Source organism: Acipenser ruthenus, chromosome 36 (genome assembly GCF_902713425.1).
Source record: "Acipenser ruthenus chromosome 36, fAciRut3.2 maternal haplotype, whole genome shotgun sequence".
Taxonomy (NCBI): Eukaryota; Metazoa; Chordata; class Actinopteri; order Acipenseriformes; family Acipenseridae; genus Acipenser; species Acipenser ruthenus.
This window is the reverse complement of record NC_081224.1, coordinates 11,481,555-11,495,180: the sequence shown is the minus strand read 5'-3', so window position 1 is coordinate 11,495,180 and position 13,626 is coordinate 11,481,555. Positions and strand designations below refer to the sequence as shown.

The 13,626-nt window shown below is 50.8% G+C and overlaps 1 protein-coding gene across 2 annotated transcripts; it reads right to left on the bottom strand.

The window, feature by feature from the left end:
• Window positions 1-2,226: 2,226 nt before the first annotated feature.
• Window positions 2,227-12,949, bottom strand: LOC131706659 (protein Niban 1-like). 2 transcript variants are annotated; one of them, XM_059008187.1, is made up of 14 exons: window positions 12,094-12,948; window positions 10,329-10,459; window positions 9,373-9,498; window positions 8,709-8,802; window positions 8,161-8,310; window positions 7,121-7,236; window positions 6,852-6,956; window positions 6,363-6,525; window positions 5,861-6,039; window positions 5,351-5,497; window positions 4,495-4,611; window positions 4,163-4,270; window positions 3,733-3,844; window positions 2,227-3,505 (listed from the first exon to the last, which is right to left on the bottom strand). In XM_059008187.1, exons 1-14 carry the CDS (start codon window positions 12,146-12,148, stop codon window positions 2,541-2,543), a joined length of 2,568 nt encoding a protein of 855 aa, XP_058864170.1. In that variant the 5' UTR covers window positions 12,149-12,948; the 3' UTR covers window positions 2,227-2,540. The 2 variants fall into 2 exon arrangements, with proteins under 2 accessions (XP_058864170.1, XP_058864171.1); XM_059008188.1 differs by lacking the exon at window positions 9,373-9,498 and having other exon boundaries at window positions 12,094-12,949.
• Between the last annotated feature and the right edge of the window lie 677 nt (window positions 12,950-13,626).

Sequence of the window (13,626 nt, the reverse complement as noted above, 5' to 3'; positions counted from 1 at the left end):
TTTCCCGCTAGCAATCAGTTAAAGGGGCATGTAGCCACCCCGAAATTAAATTGTAGTCCATTTCTGTTGCTGGGTATAGTTTGCACTGATTAAAGTTAAGTTGTAGTTGCAGTAACACAAACATTTAGTGACTAGCCTTAAAATCTTTACTGGGGATGGTAAAAGCACAGAGCAGATGAACAGCCCCTTCTCAAAGTTTACTGCTTTTATATTATATACCCCTGGGAAAAGCACAGCACTGTAAACAAAACAGAGACTGGATGTAATTCAGCATCTCTAAGGGACATGTCAGAAAAGGGGATGTTTTTAGTCTTGCACGTGTCTAGAGAGAGACGTTTCTTCAATTGTGACGACACTTGGTTTGGACATTCTCTCGCGTTAGTGATTGAGAGTGGTTCATTATCTGCTCTGTGTTTTACTACACTGTGCCGCGCTTTCACCAGGGGCGTGATGTCCAAGCAGTAAACTTTGAGAAGTAGTGAATCTGCCCCAGGTTAGTGAGAAGAAGCCCACCCCTTTAAGACAGCCTGTCCTCGCTCTCGGAATGTGCCAGAACGTCCCTTGAGTTGGAACAGGAAGTGGGAGGCAGGAGAAGTAACGAGACCCCGCCCACACCACAGAGCGGAGACATTAAAGGGACAGGCAGACTGGGGGGGGGGGGATATTAAAGTGAAATACAAATATAATAGACTTAAAAAAGAGATATCATAGAAAGGGGGGGGGGGTGAGAGAGAGAGGTGGATAGGGATGGAGGGGGAGAGGAAGGAGAAGGAGCGATAAAAACGCAAGGGTACAGTGAGACAGAACAAAAAGTGTCCCTATTTTAAAATCTTCATTTAAATGTACAGAGCTGCGCATTCTCCCGCTGACACCCGTCACTACAAACCTCTCAATGCTCGTCTACATGTACTATACTAACTGAACAGACTGACACTGCATTGGAGACGTTTGTTTTCGTGTGCTCGGTGCTGTCCTGGGTGTGGTCGACAGAACACATCTGGAATGTGAATCTGGGGGGGCTGGGGGCTCGTGCTGTGTTTAGCGGGTTACACAGCTGTGGAGGGGGGGGGGAGGGGGGTCTGCAGCTTTAAGAAAGCCGCTTTGCATTTCATTCTCGTAGTTTTTTTTTTTTTTTTTTTCCTGTCCCCTTCAGTTTGTACGATGCTCTGATAATTCTGTCGAGGTGCTTTGCCTGTGACTTCAGGAGCTGCTCTTCAGTTCTGCATGTCAGCCACTGAACAATGCCTAGTGCTGGCAATTACTGACACGCAGAAAGAGCAGGCTAGGGGCAATTACTGACACGCAGAAAGAGCAGGCTAGGGGCAATTACTGACACACAGAAAGAGCAGGCTAGGGGCAATTACTGACACACAGAAAGAGCAGGCTAGGGGCAATTAGTGACACACAGAAAGGAGACACAGCAGCCCAGCCGTGTGACTGAACTGGGAAAACACCCTGGAGGCCTGAGGCGTGTGTCCTTCCATGAAGAGCACGAGCTGTTTATTAGGGGGCAATCAGAGAGTGTCGACAGAAATGAAAAGGGAAGTGGTTTGATTTGAAAGCAGCTGATTTGTGTGTGTGTGAGTGTGTGTGTGTGTGTGAGAGAGAGAGAGAGTGTGTGTGTGTGTGTGTGAGAGAGAGAGTGTGTGTGTGTGTGTGAGAGAGAGAGAGAGTGTGTGTGTGTGAGAGAGAGTGTGTGTGTGTGTGAGAGAGAGAGAGTGTGTGTGTGTGTGTGTGAGAGAGAGAGTGTGTGTGTGTGTGTGTGTGTGAGAGAGAGAGAGAGAGAGTGTGTGTGTGTGTGTGTGAGACAGAGAGAGTGTGTGTGTGTGTGTGTGTGAGAGTGTGTGTGTGTGTGTGTGTGTGTGTGTGTGTGTGAGAGAGTGTGTGTGTGTGTGTGTGTGTGAGAGAGAGAGAGAGAGAGAGAGAGTGTGTGTGTGTGTGTGTGTGTGTTTTAGATGTGTGACAGGTTAGTGTTTGTTTTATTATTATTTTCTGTTGTGTTTTTATTAAAATAAGAACCCTTGGATTCCCTTCTTTACACCCCGTACTGTATAGTGTTCACTATGCTGATTCAGATAACTATTTCAGCTCATCTTAATAATGATGATGACTACGTGTCAATTGAAAATCAGAACTCTTTGCTGCTCTGAGGTGAATCGAATAATCGTGGTCTTCTAAAGGGAGCTTGAACACTGTGCTGCTGCTACTTTTAAACATAATGTCCAGTAATTATTATTATTTATTACTTAGCAGACTTACAATTGTTACAAGATATCACATTATTTTTACATACAATTACATTATTTTTTACATACAATTCCCCATTTATACAGCTGGGTTTTTACTGGAGCAATCTAGGTAAAGTACCTTGCTCAAGGGTACAGCAGCAGTGTCACCCACCTGGGATTGAACCCACGACCCTCCGGTCAGGAGTCCAGAGTCCTAACCACTACTCCACACTGCTGCCCTACTTAAACGTCTATTGATTCTGTATGTATCGCTGGTGTGTCTACATAGTAAAAATCTCTGTGTGTTAAATCTTAAACCCATTTTGGACTTTCTGTCCTGTCCCACACACCACCATATCCAAAACTGCCTGCTCCCTCCTTCTCAGTTCCCTTTGGTCGTGTCGCCTCAATAGTTTTCCCAGAGTTCTCTGCTGTTTCCATTGCCAATCCATTATCCAGCTGGTTCTCCAGCTCCGCTTGGCCACCCTGGTGCTGCTTTCCAAAAACAACATGGTCACGTGACTCGGGATCCAGAGATGGACCTCCACCTCCGTTTTGCAAATCAAAGCCATGGTTCATCAATTCAGGAGGCTGATCATCTCTGATTTCCATAGGAACCTGGTGGACCTTTTCAACCATCCCCAAAGATTCCTCATCCTCAAGGCACAAGCTGGGTCCAAGCTTGAAGGCATCTCCACTAGGTTCCTGACCCTTTAACCTGCTCTCCTCAAAATTCTGATGTTCACCTCCGTCTTCCATTGTTTCAGACGTCCCTCCTTCTTCCATAGCAACACGGCGACTCTCTTTGATGGGTAGTTCTGGTGTGTCAGTGCGGTTGCCACCAAGAGCCTGCTGGGGTTTATAAAACAGCTCTCTCGCGTCTACAATGCTGGTGAACTCCAAGCACTGAAGATCACCTGCATGGAGTCTGGTGGGCTGGTCTTCGATGTGTGAGGAGCTTCCTGTTGCATTGTTCTGGTCTGTCTTCAAAAAGACACGTGCATTTTCACTATCTGGATCTGAGATTAGTCGATCTGATCCATGTTGGCTCGTGGGTCTTTCTGTCTTCAAGACTGATGTTGACCCGGTGCAAGTTTTTTGGGAAGCCTCCTCAGCTTGATCACAGCTCTTTTGCTCTCCTGGATCCTCCCCCAGGGTTTTGGGTATGTTGTCATAGGACCCAGTACTGGAGTCTGAAAGGTGATTGGATGATCCTCTCCAGGCAGTGGTCAGCTGGTTGTCCAATTGGTCGGTGCTGTCAGGTATACAGGTCAGAACTGCCAATCAGAAAAGGGCACAGTGAGTAAAGCTGCAATCTCATTGGCTGACTCAAAGGGGTTTATATAACTTTTATGCAAACAGAATTTTAAGTGGTTGTAGCTACAAATATCATTCTATAAATGTATAGAGACCACAACTGAAAAACACTTTTTTAAGAAGGTCAAATAAATGCGTTGATTCTGCACTGCCTGATGCCTTCCTTATTAGGCAGCGAGCCCCTTACCTTCATTGATCTCTTTCATTAGAGCCTGCACCACAACGTCTTCATAGATATTCTCGATGTGAATCACTGTGCTGTAATCTGCAAACACCATCTCTTCATACTGCGCCAGCCCCTGCCCGCCAAGCAAACACACTGATTAAGAACAGGGATTCTGCTGGGGGTTTTCAAAGGGCTATAGAACAGATTGTAGTGTTAATAACAAAACCAATGTGATACTCCCCTCCCCTCTCCCCTCTCTCCTCTCTCCAGTCTCTCCTTTCCCCCATCTCTCCTCTCTCCTCTCTCCCCCTGCTCCCCACTCTCCTCTCTTCCCTCTCTCCTCTCTCCAGTCTCTCCTCTCTCCCCCGCTCCCCACTCTCCTCTCTTCCCTCTCTCCTCTCCCCTCTCTCCTCTCTCCCCTCTCTTCCCCATCTCCCCTCTCCCCTCTCACCAGTTTGCAGCTGGGCTCCAGCTCTCTCAACAGGACCGGCTGAGCAATCAGAAGCAGGGCCTCCTGGAACAGCCGGGTCTCAGCCAGCCTGCAGTCATGATCCAGCTTCTGAGAACACAGACCCACAAACAAACCGGCCAGTCAACAAAGCCTTTCTTCAATGCACATTAAAGTTCAACTATGGGATGGGATATAACAGTTATCCAAACTGTCATCAAAGTCCAGTTTACCTACGACCAGCGTAATGTAATCTTTATCCTGTTAAATGCAATTGCATCAGCAGCTGTGCTAGGAGAGAAGCCGCGTTTAACTGCAACCGAAAAGGACGCTACCTTTGCCACTCTGCCGCGGACCCTGTGCAGAGTGCGAGAGAGCTGGGAGGGGCTCCGGGACTCACTCAGCTGCTGACAGAGAAGACTTCTGAACGTGTAGACTGCACTGTCCAGGAGCTGGAGAGGAGAGGGAGAGGAGAGGAGAGGAGAGGGAGAGTGGGAGGGAGGGAGGGAGAGGAGAGGAGAGGGAGAGTGGGAGGGAGGGAGGGAGGGAGGAGGAGAGGGAGAGAGGGAGGGAGAGAGGAAGAGGAGAGGGAAAGGAGAGGAGATAGGAGAGGAGATGGGAGGGGAGGAGAGGCAAAGGAGAGGGAGAGGAGAGGAGAGAAGGAGAGGAGAGGAGAAGAGAGAGGAGAGGAGAGAGGGAGAAGGAGAGGAAAGGGAGCGGAGAGGAGAGGGAGAGGAGATAGGGAGGGAGAGGAGAGAGGGAGGGAGAGAGGGAGGGAGGGAGGGAGAGGAAAGGGAGAGGAGGAGAGAGGAGAGGAGAGAGAGAGGGAGGAGAGGAAAGGGAGCAGAGAGGAGAGGGAGAGGAGAGGGGGAGGGAAAGGAGAGGGAGAGGAAAGGAGAGGGGAGGGAGAGGAGAGAGAGAAGAGAGGAGAGGAGAGGGAGAGGAAGAGGAGAGAGAGAGGGAAAGGGAGAGACTAGCAATCAGTGTCATCAAGTATTTCAAGATCCACAGTTACAATAACTATGCAGTGATGAACATCAAAAAGGGGTGTCAGCCTAAAAAACTAAAAAAATATCTGTTCTAATATACTTGAAACATACTATATAACTCTTAAAATTGGTGATGTGGGGTGCCGGGTGGCACAGTGTTCTCCAGTGTGCTCATTCGTCAGCCCCCCAGAGTGTCCCGTACCTGCTGCAGTGTGTTCTGGGCCCGCAGGGTGATCAGCGGCGCCCCCTCGACCCCCAGCCACTCCCGTAGGACCCCCAGCCTCTCTGCAAGGAGTTCCAGCAGCTCAAAGCTCTGTCCACTGCTGAGCTGAGACAGGGGGGCAGCCAGCTGGACAGACGAGAACCATCCAGCCAGTTAATGAGAACAGAGAGCTGGTCTCACAGAACAAACACACGTGTGCCAGAGCGCCGGAGTGCGAACTGGGCTGCTATACCTGCTTCCTGTTCAGTTCAGGACTCCCTTCAAAATCCTGCTTACTACTTAGAAACAGTTTCTGCTACAGCGGTGGCACAGTGTAGTATAGTATAGTATAGTATAGTATAGTATAGTATAGTATAGTATAGTATAGTATAGTATAGTAGATTGGCTTTATTTCATGTTATGTTTCAGTTCAAATGGATTCCAGTGATACCATGTACAAAATATTGTCCCTCTCAGGCTCTCCTGTGGTAATAAAATCAGAAGCCCCACCTCCTGCGCTGATTGGCCACAGCGTCCAGTTCTGATGATGTCATCGCAGGCGTCTGTGAACAGCTGTCTGATGCCGATGAAGCCGGATCTCAGGGGCGGGGCTAATTTCTGAAGGACCAGTAGGAGCGAAGGGGAGACTGAGCGTGTCACACCCCGCTCAATCACTGCAGACATGTGATCTGTGACACACAGACATGTGACCTCGTGTTAGCCGTCCCTTTCGTTCCAGTATAATTAGCAGTTCCTTCAAATTCCTTTAGAAAGGTTGAAGTATCCCATTTAAGACCCTTAATGGTTTTAAAAAGACTCTGTCTTATGTACCTTGGTAAAAGGGTAAAAGCATAGCAATGTGTAATAAAGCCCAGTGAAAGCATGGTGAAGCATAGGTAAGCATTGTAGAGCCCAGAAAAAAACATGCATGGTAAAACTGAACACCTTTATATGGGTAGAAGCAGTAAAAATCCACTGCCCCCCCCCCCCCCTCACCACCACCCCCCCTCACCTGCCAGCCTGCCTGCAATGTCTTCCTGCAGCTCGACGATCTGGTCCAGGTTGGGGCGAATCCTCCCGACCAGCAGGGGGAGCTGCAGAGTGTCCTGTTCCTTCAGAACCCTCAGCTCCACAGAGACCTGCTGACTCACCCGGCTATGCACCTCCCAGACCAGCTGTGGAGACACACAAACACACACCCCCACCCCCATCAACAGAGCAGCGACTCAGTGTGTGTGTGAGAGAGAGAGAGAGAGCATCTAGCAGGGGGCGCTGCAGATCCAGAGAGATCTGCTATAACTCTCCATGCTATACAGCTCAGTACAGCCTAACTGCCTGTTGCCTGTGTGCCATTATGGAAGTCTACATTATAGGGCTGTACCTCTGTCTGCCTCCATTGCATAAGATAGGAGAGAAGCAGCATGACAGTAACCTGCTGGATCACTGTATGGCAGCAGTCTGTTGGGCTGTATGATCAGGAGGGGGTGTTGGGGGTTCTCACCTGTATCCAGGTGCTGCTCCTCCTCCCCTGGGACACTCGCAGCTGGGGGAACACCTGGGTCCTCAGCCAGGGCAGCAGATCCTCCATAACCAGGTTACTGAGAACCTGAAGGGAAAGCGGACAGACAGAGCCCAGGTCAGGGAGCTGAGGACTGGGGAGGAATCAGGGAGATGGGGCTTCTCTCCTCAGAGAGCCACACATGGCTACGTGGCTTACTAAATGCATCACGCCATGTAGAAAACTGTAACAAACCATCTACAGGCACTCACCTCCTCCTCTGAGCCCAATGTCAGGACCCCGCTCCCATAGCTGCCCTTCTCCTGCCTGTAAAAGCGGACAGCCTCCAAGAGGGCCTTGGCTTCGTAGCTGTGTCTCCTCTGCAGCGCTGCGACAGAGAGGTTCAAACAGGGGAGAATCACTGGGTTTACTGGGCCTATTCATTGCCATGGGACATGAAAATACATTCAAATGTGTCAGGGTCCCCGAGGGTCTCCTCTGGTGAAGGCACGGCCGCGTGGTGTGCAGGGGGGTGTCACACAGTCAGGGGAGCGCAGGGGTCCCCGAGGGTCTCCCCTGGTGAAGGCAGGGCCGCGTGGTGTGCAGGGGGGAGTCACACAGTCAGGGGAGTGCAGGGGTCCCCGAGGGTCTCCTTTGGTGAAGGCACGGCCGCGTGGTGTGCAGGGGGGTGTCACACAGTCAGGGGAGTGCAGGGGTCCCCGAGGGTCTCCTTTGGTGAAGGCACGGCCGCGTGGTGTGCAGGGGGGTGTCACACAGTCAGGGGAGCGCAGGGGTCCTCGAGGGTCTCCTCTGGTGAAGGCACGGCCGCGTGGTGTGCAGGGGGGTGTCACACAGTCAGGGGAGCGCAGGGGTCCCCGAGGGTCTCCCCTGGTGAAGGCAGGGCCGCGTGGTGTGCAGGGGGGAGTCACACAGTCAGGGGAGTGCAGGGGTCCCCGAGGGTCTCCCCTGGTGAAGGCAGGGCCGCGTGGTGTGCAGGGGGGTGTCACACAGTCAGGGGAGCGCAGGGATCCCCGAGGGTCTCCCCTGGTAAAGGCACGGCCGCGTGGTGTGCAGGGGGAGTCACACAGTCAGGGGAGCGCAGGTTCCTGTCTATGTGAAGTTGTCAGTCTTTGCTGGGCATTCCACAGGAAGGGAACACAATTGGACTTTCTACACTGGGTAGAAAAACAGGGGCACCCAGACAGACAGACATGGTCCAATTACTGTCAATATCAGCAAGTTTAATCTCAATCAGATTGGCGTTTCTCTGGTCGCTTTCACAATCCTCTCTCTGTATCCTTTCAATGCCTACCTGAGCTGTGGTGCCTTACTGCGCTGCCCAGCACTCTGTGCCACCCGCGCTGGTCCTCTCTGGAGCGGGCACATACACACACCGGGGCGCAGTAGGGGTGCAGGAGGAAGACGGGGAACTCAGAGGGGCAAAGGGGCAACTCACCACCCCCTGGAGAGACAATACAAACAGGCAGGGACTCAGAGAGGCAATGCACACGGACTGTGGCTCTGTACTGAGGGGCAGTGGGTGGAATGGGTCCCCAGTGTGCTAACTACCCTCCTCAAACCATCTTCAAACAAATAAACAGAGGCCAAGACTTACCAAGGCTTTAAAACACATTCTCTTCTGTGTTATTAGCACAAGCAGCATGATCAGCGACCAAGGGTTTCAAAATCATTCCTGAAGGCATTAGCGAAACTCTTCTGTCAGCCTATAGTCTAACGCGGGTGAAGGCATTAGCTGGCATTCTGAGTTTTAGTCTAATTTTACACTGATGAGCTGCAGTTAAATCATCGTTTACGGCTTCTTTCAAAAGCAGTTTTAGGCTGACTGTGCTCAGCTGGTACCTGTGGTGTAGTGGCAGGACTCCTCCAGTAGGAGGTGGAGTTGCTGAGGGGAGGTGCAGATCTGACAGGCTGACAGGAGCAGTGTGGACCGGGCCTGTAAACAGAGGGCAAATGAAGTAACTGAGGAATGTCATGACCAAGTTTCACCGGAGTGATTTAGCGCCACCTACTGGGCTGTACTGTGGAATATCTCTCAGTAGTGAGGAAGACAGACAGCTGTGTAGATGTACATGGGTTAACTAGCGGGCTGAATAACACAAGTGCCGACTCTGTGACGTGCGTTCTAGAATGGAACTGTGGAAACTAAGGAAACTGAAGAACTCTGTGACGTGTGTTCTAGAATGAACCTGGGAAACTAACAAAATTGAAGACAAAAAGGATTTTATATCAAAAGACTAAAAGAAAGGTAATCGCTTATAAACTATACATGAGTTTTGGTTCGTTAGAGACCGCATTGCTTTGTTTTATTCTGTTTAATTGATGCCTAACAACTTAAAGCACACTATTCAGAAAGTTTCGTCACAGCCCTAGTAAAAACAGCCACATCACATGGTTCTATGAAAACCCTTTTTTTAAGCCTTTTACAGCCTCGTCACACTGTGAGCCCAGTCTCAGAGAAACGCTTTGCTAACAGAGAGACGCCAGCCTGTCCTTCTCTGCTCACCTCTTTGGAGCCATAGCACTCCACTGTCAAGTCTCTGGTCACCTGCAGATGGCGCTCTTTCCACTTGTGATCCTGGAACAGCAGCAGGGTCCCCTCCCGCAGCACCTCCCCCGGGGGCACAGCATCCTGGGATACAGGAGGAAAGAGACGCCTCACATGTTTCAAAATACCTGGAGAGAAACACTGTGTGGACTCCCCTCCTCTCTATACCAGTGAGTACAGCAGCTGCGTGGACTCCCCTCCTCTCTGTACCTGTGAGTACAGCAGCTGTGTGGACTCCCCTCTCTCTGTACCTGTGAGTACAGCAGCTGTGTGGACTCCCCTCCTCTCTGTACCTGTGAGTACAGCAGCTGTGTGGACTCCCCTCTCTCTGTACCTGTGAGTACAGCAGCTGTGTGGACTCCCCTCCTCTCTGTACCTGTGAGTACAGCAGCTGTGTGGACTCCCCTCTCTCTGTACCTGTGAGTACAGCAGCTGTGTGGACTCCCCTCCTCTCTGTACCTGTGAGTACAGCAGCTGTGTGGACTCCCCTCTCTCTGTACCTGTGAGTACAGCAGCTGTGTGGACTCCCCTCCTCTCTGTACCTGTGAGTACAGCAGCTGTGTGGACTCCCCTCTCTCTGTACCTGTGAGTACAGCAGCTGTGTGGACTCCCCTCCTCTCTGTACCTGTGAGTACAGCAGCTGTGTGGACTCCCCTCCTCTCTGTACCTGTGAGTACAGCAGCTGTGTGGACTCCCCTCTCTCTATACCTGTGAGTACAGCAGCTGTGTGGACTCCCCTCCTCTCTGTACCTGTGAGTACAGCAGCTGTGTGGACTCCCCTCTCTCTGTACCTGTGAGTACAGCAGCTGTGTGGACTCCCCTCTCTCTGTACCTGTGAGTACAGCAGCTGTGTGGACTCCCCTCTCTCTGTACCTGTGAGTACAGCAGCTGTGTGGACTCCCCTCTCTCTGTACCTGTGAGTACAGCAGCTGCGTGGGCTCCCCTCCTCTCTGCTCCACCTCATTGCGGACGTGCTCCAGATAGGCAGCTGCGCTCTGCCTTTGATAGTGTGGGATGAAGTTCTTCAGAACTGCGACCGTGCGACCTGCAAGAGATCACAATGAGACTCAGACCCGGATCTGCAGATGATGCCGTATTAAGAGGCTCTGTGTTTGAGTTGAGGGGGATCGGAGCGTCTTTTTAATCTGTTATGGTAGCAGATAACAAGCTTTGCAATGAGAAGAAATGTTTTGCTATATGAGGTACAGATCTTGACCGGATCCCCTAATCAATGGAAATGCAAGACCGGTCCAGTTTGTCTCTAGAAGATTCTGTGGTCCGATGGAAAGTCCTGGTCAGCCCAGCTCTGTGTGTGTTTCTGGGCTCCACACAAAGACTTCTCTCAGCTCTGAACTCTGTCCTTCCCGAAGGGACGCTGGAGAATGTGACTCCAGACACCACGGGGGAAACAAAACAGCAAAACAACTTGAAATCCTGAAAGAGGGCTTTTGTGCACAAAGAATACCAGCGTTGGGACAGAGTGGGGAGGAAGGCTGGCACTGAACCAGACTGCAGCCAGCGTTTCTGCTTCTAGTCCTGTTTGGTTTTAAAGACCTTGTGTGATGCACAGTTCTGTCCTGGCGCTCATAAACCTCCAGACAGGGGGACTAGGGGAGTGTGGGGTCAGCAGGACTCTGTAAGGCAATTTTCAAAGTAAAATACCTGCAGATATCAATTTGATACAGCCACTTAAGATCCACAGCTAAGTTTGACAGCTCGGCACTGCCTGGATTCAAACCTGCTCTCACATGACTGCATGACACACCCTGATGAAGGCACAGGCGAATCACTACTGATCTGAAACAGGATCTGTTTCCTCTTATAACCAGAGTCTGTTTAGTAAACAGCACAGCTAGGACTGTCTGCATGAGGCAAGGTCAAATCACAAACTCGTATATGTGACATCTGTATATGAGAGACGCTCTCCTTCAATCTGTACCCCTCTATAGTGTAACACAGCCCCCAACTCTCCCTCTGTCTGTACCCCTCTGTACTGTCACACACCCCCAACTCTCCCTCTGTACCCCTCTGTACTGTAACACAGCCCCCAACTCTCCCTCTGTACCCCTCTATACTGTCACACACCCCCAACTCTCCCTCTGTACCCCTCTATACTGTAACACAGCCCCCAACTCTCCCTCTGCACCCCTCTATACTGTAACACAGCCCCCAACTCTCCCTCTGCACCCCTCTATACTGTAACACAGCCCCCAACTCTCCCTCTGTACCCCTCTATACTGTAACACAGCCCCCAACTCTCCCTCTGCACCCCTCTATACTGTAACACAGCCCCCAACTCTCCCTCTGTCTGTACCCCTCTATACTGTAACACAGCCCCCAACTCTCCCTCTGCACCCCTCTATACTGTAACACAGCCCCCAACTCTCCCTCTGTACCCCTCTATACTGTAACACAGCCCCCAACTCTCCCTCTGTACCCCTCTATACTGTAACACAACCCCCAACTCTCCCTCTGCACCCCTCTATACTGTCACTGGCTTGATTCTGCCCCACCTCTCCAAACTTGAATTCCTCAATCCTAGCCTGCAGACATTATGAAAAGCTGTTTAAATGCTTGACAGCAAATCGCCTACAACTGAAACTTGTATGACAGCATTTGAGTTTGCTTCAGTTTCTCCGCAATACCAGCTAGTATTAAACACCAGTTTCTGACACTTACCTGCTAGGTACTTGCGTTGCTTCGCATCCAAGTAGCTGGAGTGAAACACGCCCATTTTAACAGAGGATCCCAAATCCCATTCACTGATTCCAGTAGTTTTTAGAAATGCTTTATTTCTTTAAGAAAACATCGTTTTTTGTTCAGCCTCTCAGAATCAGACCTGACAGCACGGACGGCATCAGCGAGCTGTCTTTTCAGCGTGTGTTTACTGGGCAGTGCGTGAGATTAATTCTCGCTCTTCAGATACTTTGAGTTTCAGTTTGTCCTGGTGGACTCCAACCGGGCTCAGTGTTCCCAGTCCTGCGTCTGTCCCCTGTCCCTCTGCCTTCCTTCCACTCCCCTTCATAAAGCCAGTTATCCACTGTAGTCTTTTCCAACACTTTCTCCTCTCTCCCTCTCTTCTCAGTATCTGTCTTTGACTTCTCTCTTCCTAAAGTATCACCTAGTCTAGTTACTGTTCCTGTATTGTTTATGTATATATATTGTTCTCTCTCTCTCTCTCTCTCTCTAAGGCACTGGCACAGTCCCTCTCTCGTCCTCCCTCGCTTTCTTCACCTACAGATCTCTCTGCAAATGTAACACATGCGTTGTTGGCATGATCTCACTGCCTCTCTCCGTTTCTCTCTACTGCTGTGACGGTCCTTTCCTCTCACCCGGGTCCAAGTCTCTAGGGGCTGGCAAACAACCGTCACTCCTCCTCCAGTGACTCTGAAACTGAGAAGCATTCTTCCTCAGCCAGCTGTATATGTTGAATTAATATTGGCAACCATTTCCAGTGTTTGTAAGCTGCAATATAATTGAGGAGTATTTAGTCCTGTCTTCTACACTAGACACAGGGTCCTCCACAATTAAAGCACGACTTTTAGTTTGTTCCAATGGACCCCCCTTGACTCTGCAGACAGCAGTTCTGCATCCCCAGGGGCTCGGCTCTCTCCCGCGGGGCATTCAAGTGAAAAGCTGTCACGGCCGTTTGGGCTCAGTTCTGTTTTCTGTGTTCAAGTGAAACTCTCAGAGCAGGTGGGTCGGGGGAGGTGGGTGGGGAGACTGTGTGTTACAGAGCAGCGAGGATGCCGTGTACCGTGTCTGACTACGATCTGAGAATAACGCAGTGAAGCATGCAGCCTCTACAAAACCAGCAGGGCTGTTTGAATGATGATCCGCTCCCTCTCTCTCACCCCCTGAGAGAAAGGGTGCTCCCTGCAGTCCAGGGCAGGCTTGAGGCACGGAGACTGAACTGCTCCCTCCCTCCCTCACCCCCTAAGAGAAAGGGTGCTCCCTCCAGTCCAGGGCAGGCTTGAGGCACGGAGACTGAACTGCTCCCTCCCTCCCTCACCCCCTAAGAGAAAGGGTGCTCCCTCCAGTCCAGGACAGACTTGAGGCACGGAGACTGAACTGCTCCCTCCCTCACCTCCCTAAGAGAAAGGGTGCTCCCTCCAGTCCAGGGCAGGCTTGAGGCATGGAGACTGAACTGCTCCCTCCCTCACCCCCTAAGAGAAAAAGGGTGCTTGAAACATAAAAGAAACAACGCACCAA

Bases quoted from the DNA above. Each gene is read 5' to 3' on its own strand.
- LOC131706659 (XM_059008187.1), bottom strand. From the start codon at position 12,148: ATGGGCGTGTTTCACTCCAGCTACTTGGATGCGAAGCAACGCAAGTAC. The intron at 8,311-8,708 runs GTACCAGCTGAG...TTGTCTCTCCAG, and splicing joins GTCCTGCCACTACACCACAG to GGGGTGGTGAGTTGCCCCTT. The intron at 7,237-8,160 runs GTAGGCATTGAA...TCTCTGTCGCAG, and splicing joins AGTAAGGCACCACAGCTCAG to CGCTGCAGAGGAGACACAGC.